Source organism: Lissotriton helveticus, chromosome 12 (assembly GCF_964261635.1).
Source record: "Lissotriton helveticus chromosome 12, aLisHel1.1, whole genome shotgun sequence".
Taxonomy (NCBI): domain Eukaryota; kingdom Metazoa; phylum Chordata; class Amphibia; order Caudata; family Salamandridae; genus Lissotriton; species Lissotriton helveticus.
This window is the reverse complement of record NC_136073.1, coordinates 802,291,028-802,314,837: the sequence shown is the minus strand read 5'-3', so window position 1 is coordinate 802,314,837 and position 23,810 is coordinate 802,291,028. Positions and strand designations below refer to the sequence as shown.

At 43.4% G+C, this 23,810-nt stretch overlaps 1 protein-coding gene across 3 annotated transcripts in view; it reads left to right on the top strand.

Moving 5' to 3' along the window:
* SETDB1 (SET domain bifurcated histone lysine methyltransferase 1) overlaps nucleotides 1-21,942 on the top strand; it is a 144,250-nt gene extending 122,308 nt beyond the window's left edge. For all 3 annotated transcript variants that reach the window (XM_078669412.1, XM_078669410.1, XM_078669411.1), the window contains one exon: nucleotides 19,773-21,942. In XM_078669412.1, the coding sequence (XP_078525538.1) occupies nucleotides 19,773-19,890 (118 nt within the window). In that variant the 3' untranslated portion in view covers nucleotides 19,891-21,942. The remainder of the gene's footprint in view (nucleotides 1-19,772) is intronic.
* Nucleotides 21,943-23,810: the final 1,868 nt, after the last annotated feature.

Sequence of the window (23,810 nt, the reverse complement as noted above, 5' to 3'; positions counted from 1 at the left end):
TGCACAGACCGCCGTCGACGTCTCCAGTGACTATTTCGTCGTCATCCTCGTCGGTCTCGACGTCGAGTGATCGACGTCGAAGGGCCCGGCGTCGGCGCTCGCCGTCGAAGCGACACCGCCGTTCGCCGTCGGCGAAGAGGAGGAGAACATCGTCATCGAGGGGATCCTCGTCGTCGAGGGGATCCTCGTCGTCGAGGAGTGGTCCGACGTCGAGACGGAAGAGATCGTCGTCGAGGAAGAGGTCGCCGTCGAGGCGGTCGAGGTCGCCGTCGAGGCGGTCGAAGTCGATGTCGTGGCGGAAGAGGTCGCCGTCGAGGCGCAAGAGGTCGCCGTCGAGGCGCAAGAGGTCGCCGTCGAGGCGCAAGAGGTCGCCGTCGAGGCACAAGAGGTCGTCGTCGAGACACGAGAGATCGACGTAGAGGCGTACGAAATCGACGTCGAGGCATGGACGACGGTCGACGTCGAGGAAGAGACGCTCGACGTCGAGGGGCCGACGCTCGCCGTCTGGTCACCGTTCTGCGACGTCGAAGAAGCGGGAGAAGAGGCCTGATGCCATGGGAGGCTCTCCGACGCCACAGGCTGGTGGTGGATCACCGGGCTCGGTGTATTCTGAGGTGTATACGCCTTCGCAGGTTACGCCTCCGCCGCCCTTGCCGAGGGGTCCCCCCTCCGAGGGTTCCTACCCCTCCGCCTTTGCCTCCGCTTCCGCAAACCGAGAAGCCTCCTCCGGTTCCTCCGAGGTCGTTTTCGTTGCCCAGGTTTCCGACACCTCCCAAGGGGACTCCTAAGCCGCAGGCCCCGGCCAAACCTCAGACGCCCACGCCGGTGGAACCGGCGAATCGCCCGAGGCCTAGGAAGTCAAGATCGCGCTCCGGACGGAGAGGTAGATCTAGGAGTCGGCGCAGATCCTCCACTAGATCTAGGCGCCGCCATAGGAGGCGAGGGTCCAGGTCACGCACGGACTCCTCCAGGACTCGATCCTATTCACCGACCTTGTCGGATTCCCCGGGGACAAGGGTGTCTCCGGTGGACGACATCAGCACGTTCCAGGAGGTTCTCCTGAGGGGGGCTACGAAATTGGGCATCACGGTGACGGCTCCTACACCTACGGCGTCCGTGATATTTGAGACACTTCACAAGAAGCATCTGTCTCGCCCTCTGCTGCCATTGGTGCCTGGACTGGTCGAACCTGCAGAGGAGCTGTTTCTTACGCCTGCTCCCTCCCGACTTCTGAAGAAGTATAGAGCACCGGATTCGGACCCAGCCTTCCTGAGGATGGACCCAGTGCCCGACTCAGTTATAGTGACGGCGGCCAGGAAGTTACACTCTACCTCCCCGTCCTCCACCGTGCCGCCTGATGAGGAAAGCCGATGGATTGATTCGGCTGGGCGGAAGGCTTGTGGAACTTCTTCCAAGACCATGAAAGCCTCCAGCGACTCGGCTTTGCTGGGGCCCTGTGGGACTCCCTGGAACAGTTCACGGACCTCCTGCCACGTGACAAGAAGGAGGACTTCCTAGAAATACTTAAGGAAGGGATGCTGGTTTCGAACCAGGTCATCAGCGCGGCGGCGGATATTTCGCTGTTGGCAGCCCATGGTTACTGTCACGGGATCAACCAGCGCCGCCATGCTTGGCTCAGGCTCACGTCACTCAAGCCTGAGGCCCAGCAGCGGGTGGCCAATCTGCCCTTTTCCGGAGACACACTGGTCGGAAAACATGCTGATGATGAGATGGCCCGCATGAAGGCGGAGGCGGAGACCCTGGCGGCTGTGGGCTTGGAAAAGCCCAAAGAAAAGAAGTCCTACCGCCCGTTCCAGAGACGGTTCGGTGCACAGGGGAAAGGACGAGGCCAGTCTTCGGGACAGCAGCAGCAACAACAGCAGCAGTTCCGGAGACCCTTCCAAAAGCGCCAGAAGGGTAGAGGTGGACAACAGCCCTCTACAGCTAACAAAGGCCCAGCCGGGTCTCGACCCTGAGCGGTTACTTCCCCTTCATCCGTTACCCGCTCCGGTGGGGGGAAGCGTTCAACTTTTTCTGGCAGAGTGGAGAAAAATTACTCAGGACAAGTGGGTGCTGAATATTGTTTGCAATGGATACAGTCTTCGGTTCATCAGCCCTCCTCCATCGATTCCTCCGGTCAGCTCGCAGTATCAACTGCGCGAGCTCCAGGCGGAGGCCGATATCCTGTTAAGGAAAAGCGCGATAGAAGACGTACCTCTGTCTCAAAGAGGAAGAGGTCTGTACTCCCGGTTCTTTCTGGTCCGCAAGAAGGACAAGAACAAGTTCAGGCCCATTCTGGACTTGCGACAGGCAAACAAATGGATTCGCAGAGAGAAGTTTTGCATGCTGTCGTTGCATCAGATTTATCCTCAGTTGCAACAGGGAGAGTGGCTATGTGCCATAGACCTACAGGATGCATACTTCCATGTGCCCATTGCACACAAACACAGGAAGTTCCTGCGATTTCAAGTCGGCACCAATCACTATCAGTACACAGTACTTCCGTTCGGGCTGAAGTCTGCGCCCAGGACATTCTCGAAGTGCATGGCAGTGGTAGTGGCACACCTGAGGAAGAACAAGGTGTTTGTCTACCCGTACCTGGACGATTGGTTGATCAAGGCCTCCTCCTTCTCGGAAGCTCAAGCGCACTTCCAGAAGACGTGCGTTCTCTTGAACAAGCTGGGGGTGCACATCAACATGTCCAAGTCTGTCCCGACTCCGGTCCAGTGCATTCAGTACTTGGGGGCCACCATCGATACGAGGTCAGCAAGCGTGTCTCCTTCGGAGGAGCGACGATTATCGCTTCGTCGGAAGGCTCAGGCTCTTCTGACCACTCCTTCTACGACAGTGAGGACGGTGTCTTCTCTACTGGGATCGATGGCCTCTTGTATCTTCCTGACGCCACATGCGCGGCTGCACATGAGACCGCTGCAGGAGTGCTTGGAGGATCAGTGGGACCAGAGGAGAGGATCTTGGGACGACAAGATACGACTGTCTCTGCATGCTCTTCAGTCTCTGAAGTGGTGGTGTTCAGCGGAGAATCTCCTCAGAGGGGTTCCCTTCCACAAGGACATTCCCACTCAGACTATCGTGACGGATGCGTCTCTCCAGGGCTGGGGAGCGCACTCCGGAGACTTACAGATTCAAGGGACGTGGTCCCCGACGGAGTCCACGTACCACATCAATTTCCTGGAACTCAGAGCTGTTCACTTGGCACTGAAGGCCTTTCATCCGTCCTTCCAGACCAACTCTCTGCTTGTACAGACGGACAATACGACCACGATGTATTACCTCAACAAGCAAGGGGGCTCGAGATCACGCACCCTGTCGCAGGAGGCGCAGGCGATCTGGCACTGGCTTCTGGCCCGAGGACTGACGATAACGGCCACCCATCTGCCAGGTGTGCAGAATGTTCAAGCAGACGAACTGAGCAGACTGATTCAGGAAAACCACGAATGGGTCATAAACGACGAAGTACTAGAAGTCTTCGCAAGGTGGGGAACTCCAGACGTAGATCTGTTCGCCACCGCAGAAAACAGCAAATGCCGAGACTTCGCCTCCAGGTACTACCAGCTGGGGAATGTGTTCTGGATCAACTGGTCGAACAGCTTTCTGTACGCTTTTCCACCCATTCCCCTGATTCCGACGGTTCTCATCAAGCTGTCCCAGTCCAGGGCACGGATGATACTGATTGCCCCGGAATGGCCCAGGCAGTGGTGGTTCACGGACCTGCTTCACCGGTCTCTCTTTCCTCACATGAAGTTGCCATGCAGGCCGGACCTTCTCGTGAAGTTCGGGGGGCTGATGTTGCACCCCAACCTCTCGTCTTTGAGTTTGGCGGCATGGCTCCTGAGATAGTGCAATATGGCCATCTGAATCTCCCGGAAGATTGCATGGACATACTGAAGGAGGCTAAGCGACCTTCCACTAGGACTTCTTATGCTTACAAGTGGAAGAGGTTTTGTATCTGGTGCAAGTCCAGAACTATGACCCAACGACGTGTAAGGAAGATGTCATCCTTCCATACCTTCTACATCTGGCGCAGTCTGGCCTTAATGTTCATTCCATTAAGGTCCATCTGGCTGCATTGACTGCCTACAGGAAATGCCCTTCACAGACTTCCTTCTTCCAGATCCCTGTGATCAAAGACTTTTTTGAAGGCTTGAAGAAAGTGTTTCCTCCTGTCAGGCTTCCTTCGCCTTCATGGGAACTGAAAGTGGTGCTGTCCAGGTTGATGAAGGAGCCTTTTGAACCTATTCATAAGGCTTCGTTGCAGCACCTGTCCTGGAAGGCGGCGTTCCTCGTGGCCATTACATCGGCCCGCAGGGTGAGTGAAATTCAGGCGTTGTGTTGCCAAGAACCTTATACTGTATTTCATGCTGCTAAGGTTGTTAAGTGTACTCACCCTAAGTTTCTTCCCAAGGTTATTTCTGATTTTCATGTCAACCAGACTATAACTTTGCCTACGTTTTTTCAGAATCCTTCATCTCCAGCGGAACGGTCTTTACATTCCCTGGATGTGCGGAGGGTGTTGAAATTTTATCTGGATAAAACCAAAGATATTCGTAGGTCGGACCAATTGTTTATCAATAATGGATCAGTCAGGACAGGTCTTGCTACCTCTAAGCAGTCCATCTCGAGGTGGATTGTGTCCTGCATACAATTGTGTTACCAGAAAGCTAATAAGACCTTAGGGGGTAAACCTAAGGCTCATTCCACCAGGGGCAAAGCTATCACGACTGCTTTGCTCCGTAATGTTCCAATTGCAGAAATCTGCAAGGCGGCCACTTGGAAGTCGGTTCATACCTTTGCTAAGCATTACTGCCTGGACACTGATGCCAGAGCAGACACTCAGGTTGGACAGGCTTCGCTGCGAAATCTGTTCGCACAATAGTGGTGTTATTTCTCGTTTCTCCACCGCCGCTTTGGTGTGGGGATGGGCTTGCCATTCTATTCACTAGATTATGACTATACACAGAGATGTCCCTACTACAGAAGGAGTAGTTTCTATCCTGCAACTCCAGTTCTGTAGTAGGGGTATCTCTGTTATAGTCATAAGCGCCCGTCCTCCTCCCCGGTGGAGAGAGATATTCATGTAAGGAATGCTACAGGTCTGGCGTGTTACGCCTTCAAAAACAACTGAAAGTAAAAGGGACCTGCAGTGCATTCTGGGATACTGTGAAGTTCTGGAATGTTCTCTTAAAGGCACAGTATCCTGTTCTGAGCCACATAATGGCAGCCTATGGGGCTTGTCTGTCCAGATCCTCCTCTCTATCATTCCAGAGGGTTTTTGCTGCTGAAGCAAGGAAAATCTGTACAGGCTTTGCTGTTTTGTGGATTTTTTAGGTGGAATTTCTAGTTGAAGTACTGGACAGTGTAGCCTTTTATAGGCTGCATTATCTGTCTTTAATTCTCTCTTAAGTGTCTGTGCAGGTCTGCATTTTTTCGACACTTTAAGAGATTATTTTTGATTGCTCCGGGGTCCACGCACATGGGCGGCACTATTCACTAGATTATGACTATAACAGAGATACCCCTACTACAGAACTGGAGTTACAGGACAGAAACTACTCCTTACCTTCTTCATTTGGCAAACTCAGGTCTGGCTCATGCTTCAATAAAAGTTCCCCTGGCTGCCATATCTCGCTTCAGACGTTCCTCAGCTGGTACTTCCCTCTGGTCCAGCAGACTCATAAAACAATTCCTTAAATGCTTGTTCAGGACATTTCCTACGGTGAAGTCTTTACCGCCTGCCTGGCAGCTGAACATTGTGCTTGCTCAATTAATGAAACATCCCTTTGAGCCAATACACAAAGCTGATATCAAATATCTTTCCTGGAAAACGGCTCTTCTATTGGCGCTTACCTCAGCGAGAAGAGTAAGCGAACTCCAAGCCTTTTCAATTCAAGACCCTTTCCTCCAATTCAGGCAGGACAGAGTGATTCTGAGGACTAATTCTAAATTCATTCCAAAGGTCCCATCTGACTTTCACCTTAATGAGCCTATAGTCCTGCGGTCTTTCTTCCCGAATCCACATTCCACAGCAGAGAGGTCTCTCCACTCTCTTGATCTCAAACGCTGTCTGAAGTTCTACATCCACAGAACAGAGACATTTCCAAAATCTAACCAACTCTTCGTTGCCTTTAGCAGACCTAGGAAAGGTCTTCCATTGACTAAGCAGAGCATTTCACGTTGGATCTCTGCACCTATTGCTTTCTGTCATCAGCAAACAGGACATCCTCTGCATTCCAAGGTTCGTGCTCATTCCACTAGAGCAGTCTCAACCTCAATGGCGCTCTTTGCGGTAGTGCCCATCATTGACATCTGCAGAGCGGCGACATGGAAGACGCCTCATACGTTCACCAGGCACTACTGCTTGGATACTAAACTTATGAAAGATGCAGCAGTGGGACAAGCTGTGCTCCGTCATCTATTTCACTAGAGGTGAGCCTACTCTTTCATCCCACCTTCCTTCTGCCTACTTGCACATTTCTCTCTACTATTGCATTTTGGTACCTTTTTGCATTTCACAATTGATAAGTTATTATCTAGTGAGATTTAATATTGTACTATTCGAAATGTGCTTGTTATTGCTCGCTACTCTGATTCAGGCATGTGAATCTATGAAACATACCCATAATACTGGATAAGGTATGCGTTACTTTACTTACCTGTAACTGCAGTTATCCAGTATTGGTATCTTTCATAGATTCACATGCAACCCACCCACCTCCCCTGGAAGGGCTCACATTGGTTCTCTCCGTAATATACTACTTAGCACTGTGCTTACGAAAATCTGAGGGACTAGAGCTCCTTCCAGGAAGGTTCTAGAGGTGGTGATAGCTGATTGGCTCTTGGCCAAAGTTTGGTCCTTTTCACAAAAGGACAAGGATATGTTACTAATGAGAGGCCTCTGGCCCATTACTATGTATATATGTCTATATGACATTACTTTATTTATGTACCGGGGACTCCCTCCCCGACGACGGGGAATGATTCAGGCATGTGAATCTATGAAAGATACCAATACTGGATAACTGCAGTTACAGGTAAGTAACGCATTCCTAAGCCACAACTCCATTCCCCTCCTAGCTCCCATTAGTCATGGCCCTATGCTTCTGTAGTGGTCGGTTGTAGGTTCTAATATTTCTCCATCACCGAGCCCTTAAAATGTCTTGTGTACTTCCCATGTAGGTAGCTGTGCACAGCACCTGCATAAAGGGTTTTGGTGCTGACTGTAGGAGAGTGGGGTCTGCAATCCTATGGTCACCCCAGATTTTTGCTTTTTGCTTCACTGGTTTACGACTTTCCCTGGCTGTGTGCCTGCTAATCAGACCCACAGCCTAGCTGTTCTCTCTCTAAATTGACAACCATGTACTTTAGGTGCATTTACCAATTGGTACTGGGCCACCTTATCAGTCCCTGTACCCAGGGCCTACCAGGGGCTGAAGCATGTATTATGCCACCCCTGGCTGTCCATCTAAATCTAACACAACTGGCTGCATTACAGCTGGGGCAAGGTGGTGTAAACACCCTTTGCTGTAGATATAGTATACCTATATCTAACCCTAAAATGGACACACATATTCCTATCAGTCACTCCTATGGAAGGCCTTATCAATCCTGAAGGCAGAGTGCTTGGAATTATGTGAGATGGTGCTCTGGCATGAGCTGAGCCCGGTTGCAGCTTGCGGAACCAAGTCCTAATAGCTGTTCCAGGATAACGCTATACCATATACTCTTAAGTGCATTCTAATCCTCGCGGTTGAATGCTAACTCTGGTATACCATTATCAAAACATGTCGAGTAAGGTGTCATACGATTTGGAATACTACCCCCTCGCCAATTCTGGCGACGGGGGTAGCATTCCACCCTTCTAGAGGGACACGACATGTATGTAACTGTGAACCCCGGTTAAAGTTAACTCGAGCCTCAGCATCACAAAATGGATGCTGCCACCACAGACACAAGTCTGACCTCCTGCTGCCGGGAGTCCTTCCAGCGAGGATGGCTTGGACAAAGGGTTTCCTGCCTTGGGAGGTGCTAGCACCACCCCAGACTGGATTTTGTGTATTGAGGTAGGGAGGCCTGAAAGGAATGAGACATGCCTGGGGCACACAAGGTGCCCTGTGCATACACCGGTTCAAACCAGTTGCTGGGGCATCCCAGCCCCAGCTCTGGCGGGAAACCGGACAAAGGATAGGGGGTGTAACTGATGGAGCGGTAATTTCTTCTGGTAGTTTCTCAATGCAAAACCCTCATGCTACCTCTAATTTACCGCTCAAAAGGTGTTGGGCCCTTCACACCATGTATTACCTTCAGGAGACTTTAAATAATCATGAACAGTAAAAACTGCAATTATTATTCAAGCCAATAAAGAGAGTTGTTGAGTATTTTAAAGGGTTTTATTTTCTAGTCAAAAGTTAATTTTTTCTCTGACCCTTTATTCATTAGTAAAATATCAATCAGGTTACAGAATTTGGAAAACAGGAAAAATATCAATAATACAGAACACATTACAGTCTGCATATAAGCATTACATGTAGTTATGAAAAATGTGGCGCAAAAGTCTTAAAGAGTTTCTAAGAAAAATAGTCTTGCAAAGCTAATCAATAATTAAATAGTTTGCAAAAAATCTCCCTTTAAGAGAAATAAATGCATAAAACAAATAAATCTTTTAGACCTAATTAATTAGTCAAAACATAAACTTAAAGTTTTAGCATCTAATCTAAAGAGCCTTTCTATCTGTTGCTGCTCATGTGCATCTCTGTGTCTAAAGAGCAAAAAGGAGGGAGACAGCCCGCCCTTCACAAGACCTCAAAGGAATGCGGCCTGATGTGCCAAGATATGACGTGGAAGCAAGAAACCTCCCCCTGAATCTCCTTGGACGCAAACCTGCCCTTTCAGCAATCTCCCGGGACGTTTCTCGTACCTAACCCATAGGATGTCTGGCCTAATCTGTTCCTTCTCTCAAGGGCTCACACACCCCTAATGAGCCTAGAAGCCAGCTGAGCTGAGATAGCCAGCCCCCATCCAGAGAGGACAGTATTTATACCCTAATTATTGGCAGAGTACACAAAGATGTAACATCTTTCAGGAGAACCTTACGTGATTGGTCAGTCATAAAGGCATGAGTTCACAATACCCTGACTCATTCTAAAATCCTGATTTCACCAGTTTTTAACAAAAGAAGCATACATGCATAACTACATTTATAAACATTTGCAACATTTACTAGGAAAAATGTTTCATTCTAATTCATCCTTCCTTCCACAGCGTAGTCAGAACGGATACTTTTAACTAACTGGTACATTGGCACAGTTACAAAAATGTAGAGTTCAGGTTGTCCTTGACTTTTTGTCATGAGGAAAGCTGCCACAGTCTGCGCATGCTCCCTTCTCATTAAATTGCAAGCCATAGCCTTGATGGATTCACAGGCAGCCATGTTTTGTGTAGGCCCCAAAAATAAAACAAACACAAAGATAATATTAATTTCATGTAAATCAGTCCATTATGTTTCCCCAGTGCATTATTAATTCACACACATTATAAAAAGAGGTGTTATTAACTGAAAATGTTTATCAAAATATGCAACAAGTCAAAGTCTATTAAGACAGGAATAATAAATCTAGATTACATGGATGAGCTGGGAAGAGAGAAACACATTCAATGAATCTTCAAAGGTAAAAAGGCCACTTTTCTCTACACTGTAAAACACATGTTAATTCAGCACAAGCATTTCAGACAAAATAGGCCTCACTTTCATGTTTTTCATGTGCCATGTTTTTAACTTGCACCAAAATGTGCGTGGCAATTTAAATGCAGCCTGTCTGAAGCACAAAAAATAAAACAATGCATGACTGCAGATGAAATCTGCTCCATCAATCCACCCTTCTGATAATTCAAATCATAATAAAATGATTTATAATTCATCACACATATTTAATTTCACAAGTGACAGTATTTATTTATTTATTTATTTATTTTAAATTGCAAAAGCTGAGCATATAACAATGTTACTTCTATTTCTAAGGCAAACACAAGTTTGGTCTGTAATCAGATCATATATAGCCAAGCTCAAATGTTTTAGTGCAGAGATCTGTAAGTAGCTTCTTGGAACAGTCTTCTTTAAAATAAGTAACTAAAATAATAAAAAAGGAGAATTCACCAGGACAGTTTCAGCATTTCTTTGCTCATAGTCATCAGCTTGTCATTAGTATGGCTCATACTTTCCATGCAAATTGGACTACTTAGGTGCTGAGAAACTCTGACAGAGCACCATCAATCCTTTGCACTTTTTTTTCAACCAAGGCCTTTCACTCTTATTTTCACTTTGATCAGATTCAGATGTTTCACCACAGCATCTCTCAGATCAAAGCCGTTGCACCATCCATTATGCAGATCTTGTGTAGCAGCTGCAATCTGGTGAGAAACTGCACACTGTATATCAACCAGACCTTCACAGCAATGGCTAGTGTTCTCCTCAGTGTTTTCCACAAGTGCATTTGCATATGCATTTTCAAGCCACTTTGGTGATGCTGAAACACAGTCTTTTGCAAAAGGTAACTCTGTGCTGCCATTGTGTTGCTTTATTATGCTTGACACTTCAGGCAGATAGCTACAATCCATTCCTTGTCCAATCTGTTGTTCTGCACTCATTATCTTGGAGACCACATTATGATCTGATTTCAGAGAAACTGGCAATCTATACCTGGGCATCAGTTTTTGCAATAACACATTTGCCACTATGCAGTTGTCATTTCTCTCAAAAACAGTTCTGATACAACCCTGTTGTGCTGCTTCAAAAACATTTTCTTGAGCCTCTTTAAATTTAACTGTGAAGATTCCATAGAATGTACATGCTAACAGAACACAATTTTGTGCAACTGAATTAGTATTTCTCTCTTCCATGACAACAGTGACTCTCATTTGAGCAGATAAACTGCATGTGATGGTAAGGGCAATCAATTTCGAATTTTGGGCTGGGGTAATTACTAAAAGCCATGAAGCTTTGACAACATCATGTATAAGGGGCACAGCATGTGCTGCTTTTAATGTGTCACCTTTCAAACATGGGCCATCTACAAAATGGACATTGTTGGGCTGACTCAGGTGTTCATCCTTAAAGTCTGAATTTGGCTTTATGCATATTTTCATGATATTTAGACACTCATATTCAGTTTCATCACAATCCAATTCATTTGCTGACATTTCTGTGAAGTTAGGGTCAAAGGTCATTGGGCAATACATCACAGACCTTTGAACAAAGCCATCTTTTTCAATAGGCAATGAGAGAGCGCAGCCCTCCCTCTCACTGCAAATTAGTGTATTTTCTTTCAAATAAACTTTCATTCCTAGTGCTGGGGCGCGACATTCTTTCTCTTTCAACTCTAGGAATGCTTTTGTGCAGTTGTTGTCCAATGGAAGCGGATCAGACACACCAGAGTGTGTCAGCCTCAGTAAAGGCTTAGCCACTAGGGAAATGTTTAGTAACCACTCTCTACAGTAGCTAACCATTCCCAAAAATGTCCTGACTTCTTTCTGAATTTGAGATGGATTCATCTTGGAACTTATTTCCACCTTCTCTGGTGACACCTTTCTACCTTCCTTTCCAATTTTGTGTCCCAGACATTCATCTTCTTTTTGACAGTACTCCTGACTATTCTCATGCAATGGCACTGTGACATGAGCTTGGCAAAAATCAATAAAAATAAGCCATTCTTCACCACATGGAATGTGAAAAAATATATTGGCTGGATTCGGTACCACAGGACAACATGGAAAAAATATGCTTTTAATCTCCTGCACTATTCTGTTCTTTTCATTTATTTTCTGTGAACCTGTGATCAGAAAGTTACACAAACTTCCAATCAATTCCATCAAAAATCCTTTTATTGGTAAAATTCCTGCAACTGATTCTCTTCCTGAATACATGTCATCTGGTTCAAATTTTAATAAGACATGTTCTGCACATTTTATTAATCTGGCATCCTTCTCTGTGAACTCTTATTTCTGTGTTTATTATTTTTTCCAAAGCAGAAGGTAATTTTTCAACTGTCTTTTCTGAAAATAATGGTACAGCTGTCTCTTGTTGAGCCATTTTAAAATGTACATCCTCATCAGGAATCTGAAAAATAACATTATCTGGTGTACAGTAATCTGTGCTGCTTGATTTGCAAAATAATTGTTTTCTTGCTAGGTCAGAGTCACAGACAACAATTTTGCAATTTTCCTCAAATGGGCCTATTTTTGGTGCACATTTTTCTAAAACTGGGTTTGTCATTTCTTTGTTTAAAACTCCTGCAACAAATCTGGACTTTCCACTGCCTTCACAATGGAATTGTTAAATTCAGAATTGTGAGTGTTAAAACTCTCATTTGCAAACATAGTAACCTGTTGGACTGGGTTCTGTTTTTGTCTCTGGGAATAATTCACATTTGCTCTGGACACATTATTTAAATTAATGTTAGCATTTTCCATATTTTGTGGGACCATCTGTGCTTGAAAAATTCCTGCCCTAGATACCTGTTTCTGAACTGACATTTGCATTTGCTTAACTGGCATATTTTGCATCTGCAATTCTCCATGTTTTTGTGCATCATGTTTAAAGTTATTTTCCTTCTTCCAATGCTCAAATCTGTTATAAAGATGGCAAAAGGACACATTTTCCAGCAGTACAACATCCATACCTGAATTTGCACTAACCAAAACACCTTTGCTAACATCCTGTGCTCTTTTAATCTGTACCCAATCAACATCCTTTGCTGGCACTCTGCCCTTCAGGAAAGTAATCACTGCTATGTTTTTCTCCATTACAACAGAAAATGATGGTGCATTCATGCAAACCCTTTTCACTGTCTCCTCACCTGGCCCTTGAACAACAACTTTAGATTCAAACCACAATTTAGTCAGCATGGCAATATAAAAGAACATTTCCAAATTAGTGCACAACTCTTTTAAAAAGTCATCAAATCCATCAACTTGTGGGTACCACAGCATAAATTTGTCTCTCAATTGTGGGAATGTGCTCAGAAATGCTACAAGTTCACTTTTATTCTGTGGCATAGGAACATGCACTTCTCCCACCATTTCTCTCAATGAGTAAGCAAAAGCTTCTCCCTCATTCTGCTTATTATTATTTTTCTCAATTATATCTGGTGGCTTCCTTTCCTTAGCCAGTTTCCTTGCTAGGTCTGGTGGTTTCTTTTTCTTCTCATGTTTTCTTGCCCAATTGTCTCCTAATTGCTCAAGCCCATTGCATTTAAAAAAATATTTTATTTCTGCAATGTGCAATTGCATTCCTGAAAAACACATTTTCTCATTTGCTTCATCATCCATGTGTACCCTGAAACCTTTCTGAAATGGAAAACTTCCTGAAACATCATTTTCATATTTTTGAGCCAAATCTGTCAGTCCATTATGTGTAGTTAATGCACATGCAGCTGTTTCCTTACTCAGGGAAATTAATTCTTTTTCCTGACACTGGTTCACATTTTCATTATTTAAACAGCAAGGACTGTTATTTTCTTAATGTTCACATGTTCCATTTAAAACACTAGGCTGTCTCTCTTTTCCAGGGCCTGTGTTAATATGTTCTCCCATGTCTTCTATCTTTTTAATCACTGCTGCTTCCTCAAAGCAGGTTTGAAAAATCCCATTTTCAATTACATTCATTTTATCCTGGGCTGCAGATGTTGTAAATACCATTTTTACCTCACCTTTCAGTGCCTGGGGTAATTTCTGTTCAATAATCTGTGTATTCTGAGTTTCTGAAATAAACTCTGGCAAAATCACTGATTCTGCAGCTCTGTGAACTTTTTCAGTAGGGACCATATTAATTGGGACAGTCATAATTTTTCTAGGCATTATCTGTGCATCTGCAGTTTGCAATTCTTGAACTAAATCAGGCACATTTGAAGCAGTAACACCTGGAGGTATCACTGTCAGTGCTGAATCAACAGGTAATGGGTCAATATAAAATGTCTGCACAGTTCTCTCAGTCTGTATTTCTCTCTGTTCAACAGAAGCAGTAGCCCCTGTAGTATTTACTGGTTCATTATTTTCGGTCTTTTTCATGGGAACCACATAAAGTGGTGGACACTCAGTTAACAGTTCATCCATTATTTCATCCCCTGAATTATTTATTTGAAGCTCTTTATCAGCATTAATTCCCTTCTCCTGTATCTGGTGCTTTACCTTTTTATCCTCACATGCTTTCTCTCTTGCTGTCTTTTCCCACATGCTTAAGGCCTCAAATTGTGCAGCTTTAGATTGTGTCTTTATTTCACATAACACTTCCCTTAATTTGTCAATAATTTGCAATTCAAAAGTACCATCTTTTGGAAACCTCAAAGCACCCTCCTTTTCAGTAATCTTGCACCATTGGTGAACCCACATACATGTATTTTGTCCCAAATTGGTAGACATAAAATGCACAGGTGTTCCTTCAGGAGCATCACCAATAAAAAACACATTTTTCACTTTACCTCCTAACAGCTTCTTTAAACCTTCAAACATTTTCATTTTTGCAATAGTTCAATGCAATTTCTTTTCTCCAAAGCTGTCAGTCTCAATTTTAGTCAGTTTTACTCCTACCACTGACCCTCCACAAAATCTTACTGCAATATTTCTCTTAATCAATAACTCTGTTAGTAACAACATAAATACATTCGCTACTCTGTCTGTTGTGCTAAATAAAGGATAGATTTATATTCACTGCGAGTAACACATTCCGCTTACCCTTCACAAAGTAAGACTTTCCGTTTACTCTTCATACACTACAGGTAAATCCCTTCCGCTTACCTTTCACTCAAGCTCAGAAGAACCTGCTACTCCTTTGGACTTATCCTTCAGGATATATCTTAGTCCAAAGTTTCACCAGCGAACCCTTTTGCTGTCAATCAAGCTCAGAAGAACCTGCTACTCCTTTAGTGTGACCCTTTCTAGGTGATATCAGACCAAAGTTTCACCAGCGAACTCTTTGCTATCAATCATTCACACAGAAAATAGTCCCTAATTTAACACTGCCAGCCCTACCTAGCTTCTTAGTGTTATTCCAACAGACGAGTAACCTCAGTGCAGTGTGGCTTCCATTTACCACCCGCTATTCCTTCCCGGGATTCCACAGGTGTGCATACCTGCATGTTCCAGACAACATAGAACAAGACACTAACTTAACATGAAGAGTTAAAACATGTAATCAATAACCAAAAAAGTATGTCCTATGAAATTACCAATATAATCAATAACACCGTCAATTCAAAATGAGCAAAATGTAACCAACAATAAAAACTTAATATTTTCAACACTTCAAAAATACATGCTAGCATATTAACAACATTTCACAACCCTATTGATACTCACACCACTTCTTGCATCACCTGCCAGTACTGCTTTGCCAGTCTTCAGGTTCTGAGCATTGGAGTCAGGAATCAGGACTTGGACATTTATCTAACTTGGGCAATTATTTTATTTCCCTTCTTAAGGTCAATGATCCATTAGTTGAATAGTTGATGGTGAAATCAATAATCATTAATCACCAAACTAATCAATAATGACCATCCTCTGATTACCAAAAACTGATGGAGCGGTAATTTCTTCTGGTAGTTTCTCAATGCAAAACCCTCATGCTACCTCTAATTTACCGCTCAAAAGGTGTTGGGCCCTTCACACCATGTATTACCTTCAGGAGACTTTAAATAATCATGAACAGTAAAAACTGCAATTATTATTCAAGCCAATAAAGAGAGTTGTTGAGTATTTTAAAGGGTTTTATTTTCTAGTCAAAAGTTAATTTTTTCTCTGACCCTTTATTCATTAGTAAAATATCAATCGGGTTACAGAATTTGGAAAACAGGAAAAATATCAATAATACAGAACACATTACAGTCTGCATATAAGCATTACATGTAGTTATGAAAAATGTGGCGCAAAAGTCTTAAAGAGTTTCTAAGAAAAATAGTCTTGCAAAGCTAATCAATAATTAAATAGTTTGCAAAAAATCTCCCTTTAAGAGAAATAAATGCATAAAACAAATAAATCTTTTAGACCTAATTAATTAGTCAAAACATAAACTTAAAGTTTTAGCATCTAATCTAAAGAGCCTTTCTATCTGTTGCTGCTCATGTGCATCTCTGTGTCTAAAGAGCAAAAAGGAGGGAGACAGCCCGCCCTTCACAAGACCTCAAAGGAATGCGGCCTGATGTGCCAAGATATGACGTGGAAGCAAGAAACCTCCCCCTGAATCTCCTCGGACGCAAACCTGCCCTTTCAGCAATCTCCCGGGACGTTTCTCGTACCTAACCCATAGGATGTCTGGCCTAATCTGTTCCTTCTCTCAAGGGCTCACACACCCCTAATGAGCCTAGAAGCCAGCTGAGCTGAGATAGCCAGCCCCCATCCAGAGAGGACAGTATTTATACCCTAATTATTGGCAGAGTACACAAAGATGTAACATCTTTCAGGAGAACCTTACGTGATTGGTCAGTCATAAAGGCATGAGTTCACAATACCCTGACTCATTCTAAAATCCTGATTTCACCAGTTTTTAACAAAAGAAGCATACATGCATAACTACATTTATAAACATTTGCAACATTTACTAGGAAAAATGTTTCATTTTAATTCATTCTTCCTTCCACAGCGTAGTCAGAACGGATACTTTTAACTAACTGGTACATTGGCACAGTTACAAAAATGTAGAGTTCAGGTTGTCCTTGACTTTTTGTCATGAGGAAAGCTGCCACAGTCTGCGCATGCTCCCTTCTCATTAAATTGCAAGCCATAGCCTTGATGGATTCACAGGCAGCCATGTTTTGTGTAGGCCCCAAAAATAAAACAAACACAAAGATAATATTAATTTCATGTAAATCCGTCCATTATGTTTCCCAAGTGCATTATTAATTCACACACATTATAAAAAGAGGTGTTATTAACTGAAAATGTTTATCAAAATATGCAACAAGTCAAAGTCTATTAAGACAGGAATAATAAATCTAGATTACATGGATGAGCTGGGAAGAGAGAAACACATTCAATGAATCTTCAAAGGTAAAAAGGCCACTTTTCTCTACACTGTAAAACACATGTTAATTCAGCACAAGCATTTCAGACAAAATAGGCCTCACTTTCATGTTTTTCATGTGCCATGTTTTTAACTTGCACCAAAATGTGCGTGGCAATTTAAATGCAGCCTGTCTGAAGCACAAAAAATAAAACTATGCATGACTGCAGATGAAATCTGCTCCATCATAACCACCCCCTTCCTGGTCCCACCCAGGGGAGGGACCTAGTCAGTAGTGCAGCCCCCTTTAGGAGAATAAAGGTAGGAGCTGGTCCCATTCCAAATTAGATTATCCTGAACTATTCATCAAGAAGAAACTCTGGCCTTCGACATTCTGCTCCACAGAAGACTGAAGAATCTCCCTTGTGGACAAGGAGTGTCCACCCTGCAACTACCATCAAGCGTCCAGCGGCTTCACTTTGTCGTCTTCCCTCGAGGATCCAGACTTCAGAGCCCGACGAGACCCGGATTCCCAGACCTCTCCGACCTCTACCTACATCTGCAGCACCGGCCGGTGGGACCGGCCATCTTGAACGAACCTGCACTTCGCTTCCAGCACGACTCCCGAGGTAAACTCGACCAAGTGCTTTGGGGACTGAGAAGCCCCTGCACCGAAGATCAGCCCTCCAGCATCCACGAGATCTGCGTGGGGCCCTTCTGCTTTGTTGCTGCTCGACGCGTTGTCTGGTCACTTGCCGGCCTAGTCCGCACCAGACGCCTTTTCCCTTCACCGCGTGGGTTGCCTTTGCCAAGGCCTGTTGAGTCCAATCCCGGATCCGACATCGCCGACAGCGAGAGCCTGCGTGGGACAGCTCGTGCCTCCATCCTGGTCGTCGAAGACGCCTCCTGGTCCACGTGGCTGCAGAGACAAGCGTCCACTCTTCACCTGATCGCGACGACGACATCTGGTTCCTTCCTGGTTCCACTCCAGTCACTGGCTAGTGACTGTGAACATTGTCCCCTCTGCTTTCAGGTCTCCTTCTTCAACAACCCACCCTTGGATTGCACCGGACATCTTCCTCCTGGTCGCCTGCAGCATCTTTTCTTTCAGGCTCCATTGACTTCAACGTGAGAACCCGACGCACTTTGACACCTATGCACCCGCGGCCCGTGGGTGAGGTAACAAGAGCATTTCGGTGCTCAAGGGTAGTTTAACTGTCCTAGTGTCCAGTTCCACAGTCGTTTTAGTCCTACCTAGTCAGGATTGTCCGTACTCACCTTTTTCTTGAACTGTACTGTCCATAGACGTTGTTACGCATCTCGCGTGTGAGTTCACACTCTGCACACGCGTTCCGTGGGCCTCCTATTACTTACCTGAAGTTAGTATAGCGTGGTCCCATCGATCCTACAGCCTCTGGACAGCTCCATTCCTTTTATCGACTTTCACATTCCACTTACTTAGTATATGGTTTGTCGTGCCCCTAGGGCACCATTGTAATTTTGTGCAACTTGTAGTATTTTTCGTAAGAGATTGTCATGTGCTTAGCCCTCTGACCTCATAAAGAGTTCAGAGGTGTTATTAATAAATATACTGTTTATTTTCATAACAACCTGGGTGGTGTCCTTTCACTTGGTATTCAAGGGGTTATATTGTGGTAAAACAGCTGGCTTCACATGCCAAAAGAGTTTAGCCCAAGACTGCTTTGTCCATGCTACCATTAGGATAGCTGGTCTATAAGGTTGACTTACAACCAATCACCATAAGGGTTGTTTGGACTGATACAAGGTGATCACTAGGAATAGTGAGTATCATATATCAGGCCAACTTCTCACATTGACTCTTTACAAACTATGTGCATTTTTGCCTTGGCAAGAGTACTTGAAATCCCGTACTTTAAAATAAAATTTAAAAAACTAAGACCTTCGATGGAGAAACAGATGCTTCACACTCTTGAGATAAACCCTACTGAATTGTCCTAGACTTGTAGTAGATGTTGTCAAGACTTCTTCCATGGGTCTGTAAGAAGAAGAAATGGGTGGAATTGTCGCTCTCAGTGGGATTAAGGTTCGGTCATAGTGGATTTGAGGTAGTCCGTTATGGTAGATTTTAAATAGCCGGCTGATTTTAGAACATTTACTACTGCAGGTGTGAGGTATAAAACTGTGAAATGCTGTTCCTTAGTCTATTAGGGGAAGAATCCTTACAGTAGCTTAAAATGAATTTTGGGCACAAGTAGTTTTACCTCTAGGGGCACTTCTTGATCTTTTATTGAGTTTTTAAAATATGAAGGCTGGCAAGGAGGAAGAGTACCTTTGTGTGGGTATGGAATGGCAGGGCGTTGTGCAAAGGTACATTATACCTGGTGATGGCAATTCATGTGTTTCAGAGATAAAATGTCAAGAATGGTTGTTTTGTAAAGAATGTTTACTTTGTTAAAGTTGCCTTCATTGTGCCATTTAGAACCTGCGTCTAAGGGCCTTCCCAAATCCGTTTGTAATGGAGCCCATATAGTTAATGCACTACAGTAACTTAACTATTGTGGTTGGTGCTGTACATTTGTGAATAACATACCTGATTTCTCTTCCCCCCCCCCCCCCCATTCCTAATATAATGACCTAAAATGCGACAACAAAAAAACACATGCATGGCTAGTTGTCATTCTAAGTTTAAACAATGTTTGTGCAAACGGAAATTGTTAATCATATTAACTTTTAAGCCAACTTTTTATTGAAAGAAAATACCAACACTATTCCTATTTCTTCTCATTAGGAGGATACGTGCAGGAACTGAGTTGACCTGGGATTATAACTATGATGTCGGCAGCGTCGAGGGAAAGGTGCTTTTGTGCTGCTGTGGATCAACAGAGTGCAGGGGTCGACTGCTGTAAAGTTGCTGGTACCTACATAGCACTCTAAGGAATATAGACTAGTTCTGTGTCCCTCTACTCCTCCTCCTAAGGGCTCCAGCTGTCTTCGTCCTGGGAACTTAAGAACTTTTTTGGTTCTCGTTGAAGTCTGAGAGCCCGCAAGTGGAGGTAGCTATACAGAGATCATGAGCTTACGCTCGATGACCCTGGAGTTTACAGTGACTATATTATTTGTGAAGGTGATGTCGGCACTGAGGCGGGACTGTGCAGAGCTGGATTTAATAGTCAGAAAACACTACTGTGACGCCTCCTGCAACACTGTACTGAAGAATTCTGAAGTTTTCATGCACTTGAGCTTGATACACAGACGCCCACACGTTTTCACCCCACAACCTGGACTGTAAATTTACTCTCACCTGTGATTATATTATGACTCTTTATTTTTTACTAGAAAATGAATGTTTTTTAATTGAATTAAAACTGCAAACTAGTTGAGAAATAGTTCCCAAAGGCCTCTACTTCTGCTGGGATGAGGTTGGATGGATAGTTATAGAAATCAAAATATTGGTGCTAGGTCATGTACACAGAGGTTATTGTTGTAGTTATCCCAAAGTATTCACTGATAAAGTACACAAATGAAGCTTCCTGGACATCATTCTTTGTAAAATCTGAAGGTAGAGAGACTGCAATTCAAATTCAATCTTCTTCACTTCAAAATGTACCAATGTTGTCAAATCGAGCCTCAGGTCCTGAGTTTCACTTCATTCTCTGCTTAGGTTCGGGTTACCCAGGCGATTGAGGGCACCAGCCTCCATTTTCTATTCTTGCTGGAATCTTGCCACTGATTTTAGCAAATTCGTTTTTTTGTAAAGGATAGTCTACTTCTACAAAACGAAAAATGTTCACCTGTCCCTTTCATTCAAGAAAGTCAGTGGGTTGTTGGTATGGCCTTGGTATCTTGTTACTTACCCAACTGGCCAAGGAGGCACACACTTTAACATTCTTTTACTATGGGTAAAACCGGTTGTAGTGGGATGAACGCTGATTAAATTATGCTGTTTGAGTGATTATCTGTGTCATCCAAGGATACTTACATTTTTGGCAAATAGGCAGTTGGCACCTCAGTCCCAAGATAACCTTTAGGTTTTAACTATGTGTATGGAGTGTTAGTCAGTCTGTTTAATTTCATGTGTTTGGATACAGCGAACAGGTGAAGTGCTGATATTACGGTTAAGTGAGGCTATTAAGGGGGTACACTTGTATTGCCAATGTTGCCAAAGCAAGTGTTATCAATCTCATTAACATGCAGGAATTCTTTTGCAGTTTATCAGATAAGCGGGTATGATAAAATAAAATTAAAATACGAATAAAATGTAAATGCTGATTACCAGTTTGCCATGGTATTCCCGTATACTCTGTTCATTCTGCTCTTCTAAGCTCCCCACATTTGTACATATTGTTTGTTTATTTTTATTATTTTTGTTACAATTCCTACAGATACAGTGCACCTAAGGATATATTTTTCATTCAATTTCCCGAAGAACCCAGGACTATTGAAAGATTGTATAGGCCCCCTCTTGGCTTCATCGCCATAGCAAGCCGCATGTACTGTCCCAGTTGCAGGTTTTCAGTATTTGCACAGCCATCCTACAGATCCAAATTTTTGCTGTCTGGTCTTGATTGGATGGTAGGATTCACAGACTTTTACTGCGAAGGAGACTTGCCCGGGGGGAGATCTTGTTAAGAGCTGGCGGTAGCTAGAATGTGCTTCATAAAGTGGATGCATTACTTGAACCTCAACCTCTCTACATGGTTTGTTTTTCTTTGACCATATTTTGTGTTTTTGATTTTTCTTTTTAGAGAATGTTTCTTAGTCAAAAATGTGAGAATGTTTTTGCGTAACATTTCATAACACTAGGGTTAGCAGTGTTCTCTTCTAGAAGCTTTAGCCGCCCTGTTAGAGAAAGCCTTTTGTTTCATCTTATCAACTGTGGAACAAAGGTAGATTTAAGATGTACTTTTTTTTATAGTCCCTAATTGTATATTTGCAACCATTAAACATATGTGAATTATTGTCTTGTGTGTTTTCCTTATTAATATCCCCCTCCCACCAATGTGTGAATCTTGTTCACATTTGTCTAGTTTCCCATGTTTTTCTTCCCATGCATTTAGTGGCTATTGATCACTTTCTAGTATATGTCAGCCAGCCAATAACCATTGGTCTTCCTTTTGGTAACATTCGCCAAAGTACTTAAAATAAACTACTTTGTGGCTTTGCAGTTACTCGATTTCTCTTTTTGCTCTTAATTAACTTTTGCTTACCTATAGCGTTGTTTTGCTTTGTTAGCTCACTAACCTTTTCAGAATCCTAAACCTCATTCTTTTGAAAAATGTTATCAATTATTCCTAAGGCCATATTGCATGCTTCACTTGTGCTGCAGCTAGCTACCCAACTCTCTGAACCTTTGTGGCCGTTACTGTCGACTTAAGATGGTTACCCTTTGTATTTATGTCAAAATAATACCTGGCAGAATGGTTAACAGACTCCCTCCAACCATAATGCGAAAAATACATTTTTAATGACTAATCATATCAAAAATAATTATTGTAATTTTCTTTCTAAGGCCAAACTTTTTCTGTAAGAGCATAATGGCTGCCTTGATGCAAAGAATGTAAGGACACCTCTTGCACCTTTTAATACATCTATTCCAATTCTAATTAGCCATGACCAAACATTATTGTAAACTCTAGATGCAAGTTTGAATTTGAAAGCAGGATTACAGGTCAATTTGCAGATTACATTTAGATAATTTGGTTTGTATGGCAATAAGCCAAGGTGAAAATCCCCAAAAATTAACATGAAACTAAAGTTGGTCACCACATTATAAATGTTGCAAAATTTAACTAGCACTTTGTAAAAAAAATAGTGTGCCAGTACCTTTGTCCCCAACTCTAGGATTTCACGAAAATCCTGATGAGGGAAAGCCACATAAACAGGTGTGATCTGAAGAAGGATCAGGATGGAGGAAAACATGTAATCCATGCAGAAGAGAATCAAAGTTCAACCCGCTACGAAAAGGCATTATTACATGAAACCATTGGAACTTCTGCCAGATGTTTACTACTCTGCTTCATAAAATAATCTAAGACTCCAAAAATCTTTAGTGAATGTAGACCAGTTATGTCCACAACACAACAACTTTCCAGACATAATTGCCTGGGCCTCTCAAAGAGGTTTCCCTAGAATTGCCTTCTGTTCTTAAGTCTTCAACTGGTCAAAGTAGTAGGTAGTTGATTTGTACAGTAGGAAACCTAAAAACGGCACTACAAATATGTTCCTACAGCATAACTATTTTTTTTTTTTTACATTTTACTGTTGCCTTGAGCAAAGTTTATTAACATTGCCCCAATGACACCTGCAAAATGTAAGTTCATATATGTTCCTACGGCAGAGCCTTTTAGACAGATTACGCTTGCCTTGACCGAAGTCCAACAACATTGCCCCAAGGGAGCCTGCAAAATTTGTCAATAACTTATGTGGCTACAGATGTTCTGCATACTCAGTCTAGTGTTGGATGCAGACGTTTCCAAGCTGTTTTTGTTCAAAGCTGTTTTTGAGTCACAAGACCTTTTGTGACTCGACCATTAGTCCAAAATCTATAGATGGTTACAGGGTATTTCTTGTATTTTGGACACCATCATTGGAAAAACGCAATGAAATATAAAGCTTAACCCAAAATAGGTGAGACCAAGATGCAGCTGCTGGTCATCACTGCAGTATGAGTAGTTAGTTTACCACTCAGCTGTGTTCTCTACCAACAGACAACAAAAAAATTAACAGCCACAGAACCTACTGCCGTCCTGGCCACCAATCCTTTTGCAATCGTACCAGATATTATAAAGAAACATGAAAGAGAATGACCATCCTACTGGACTATCTA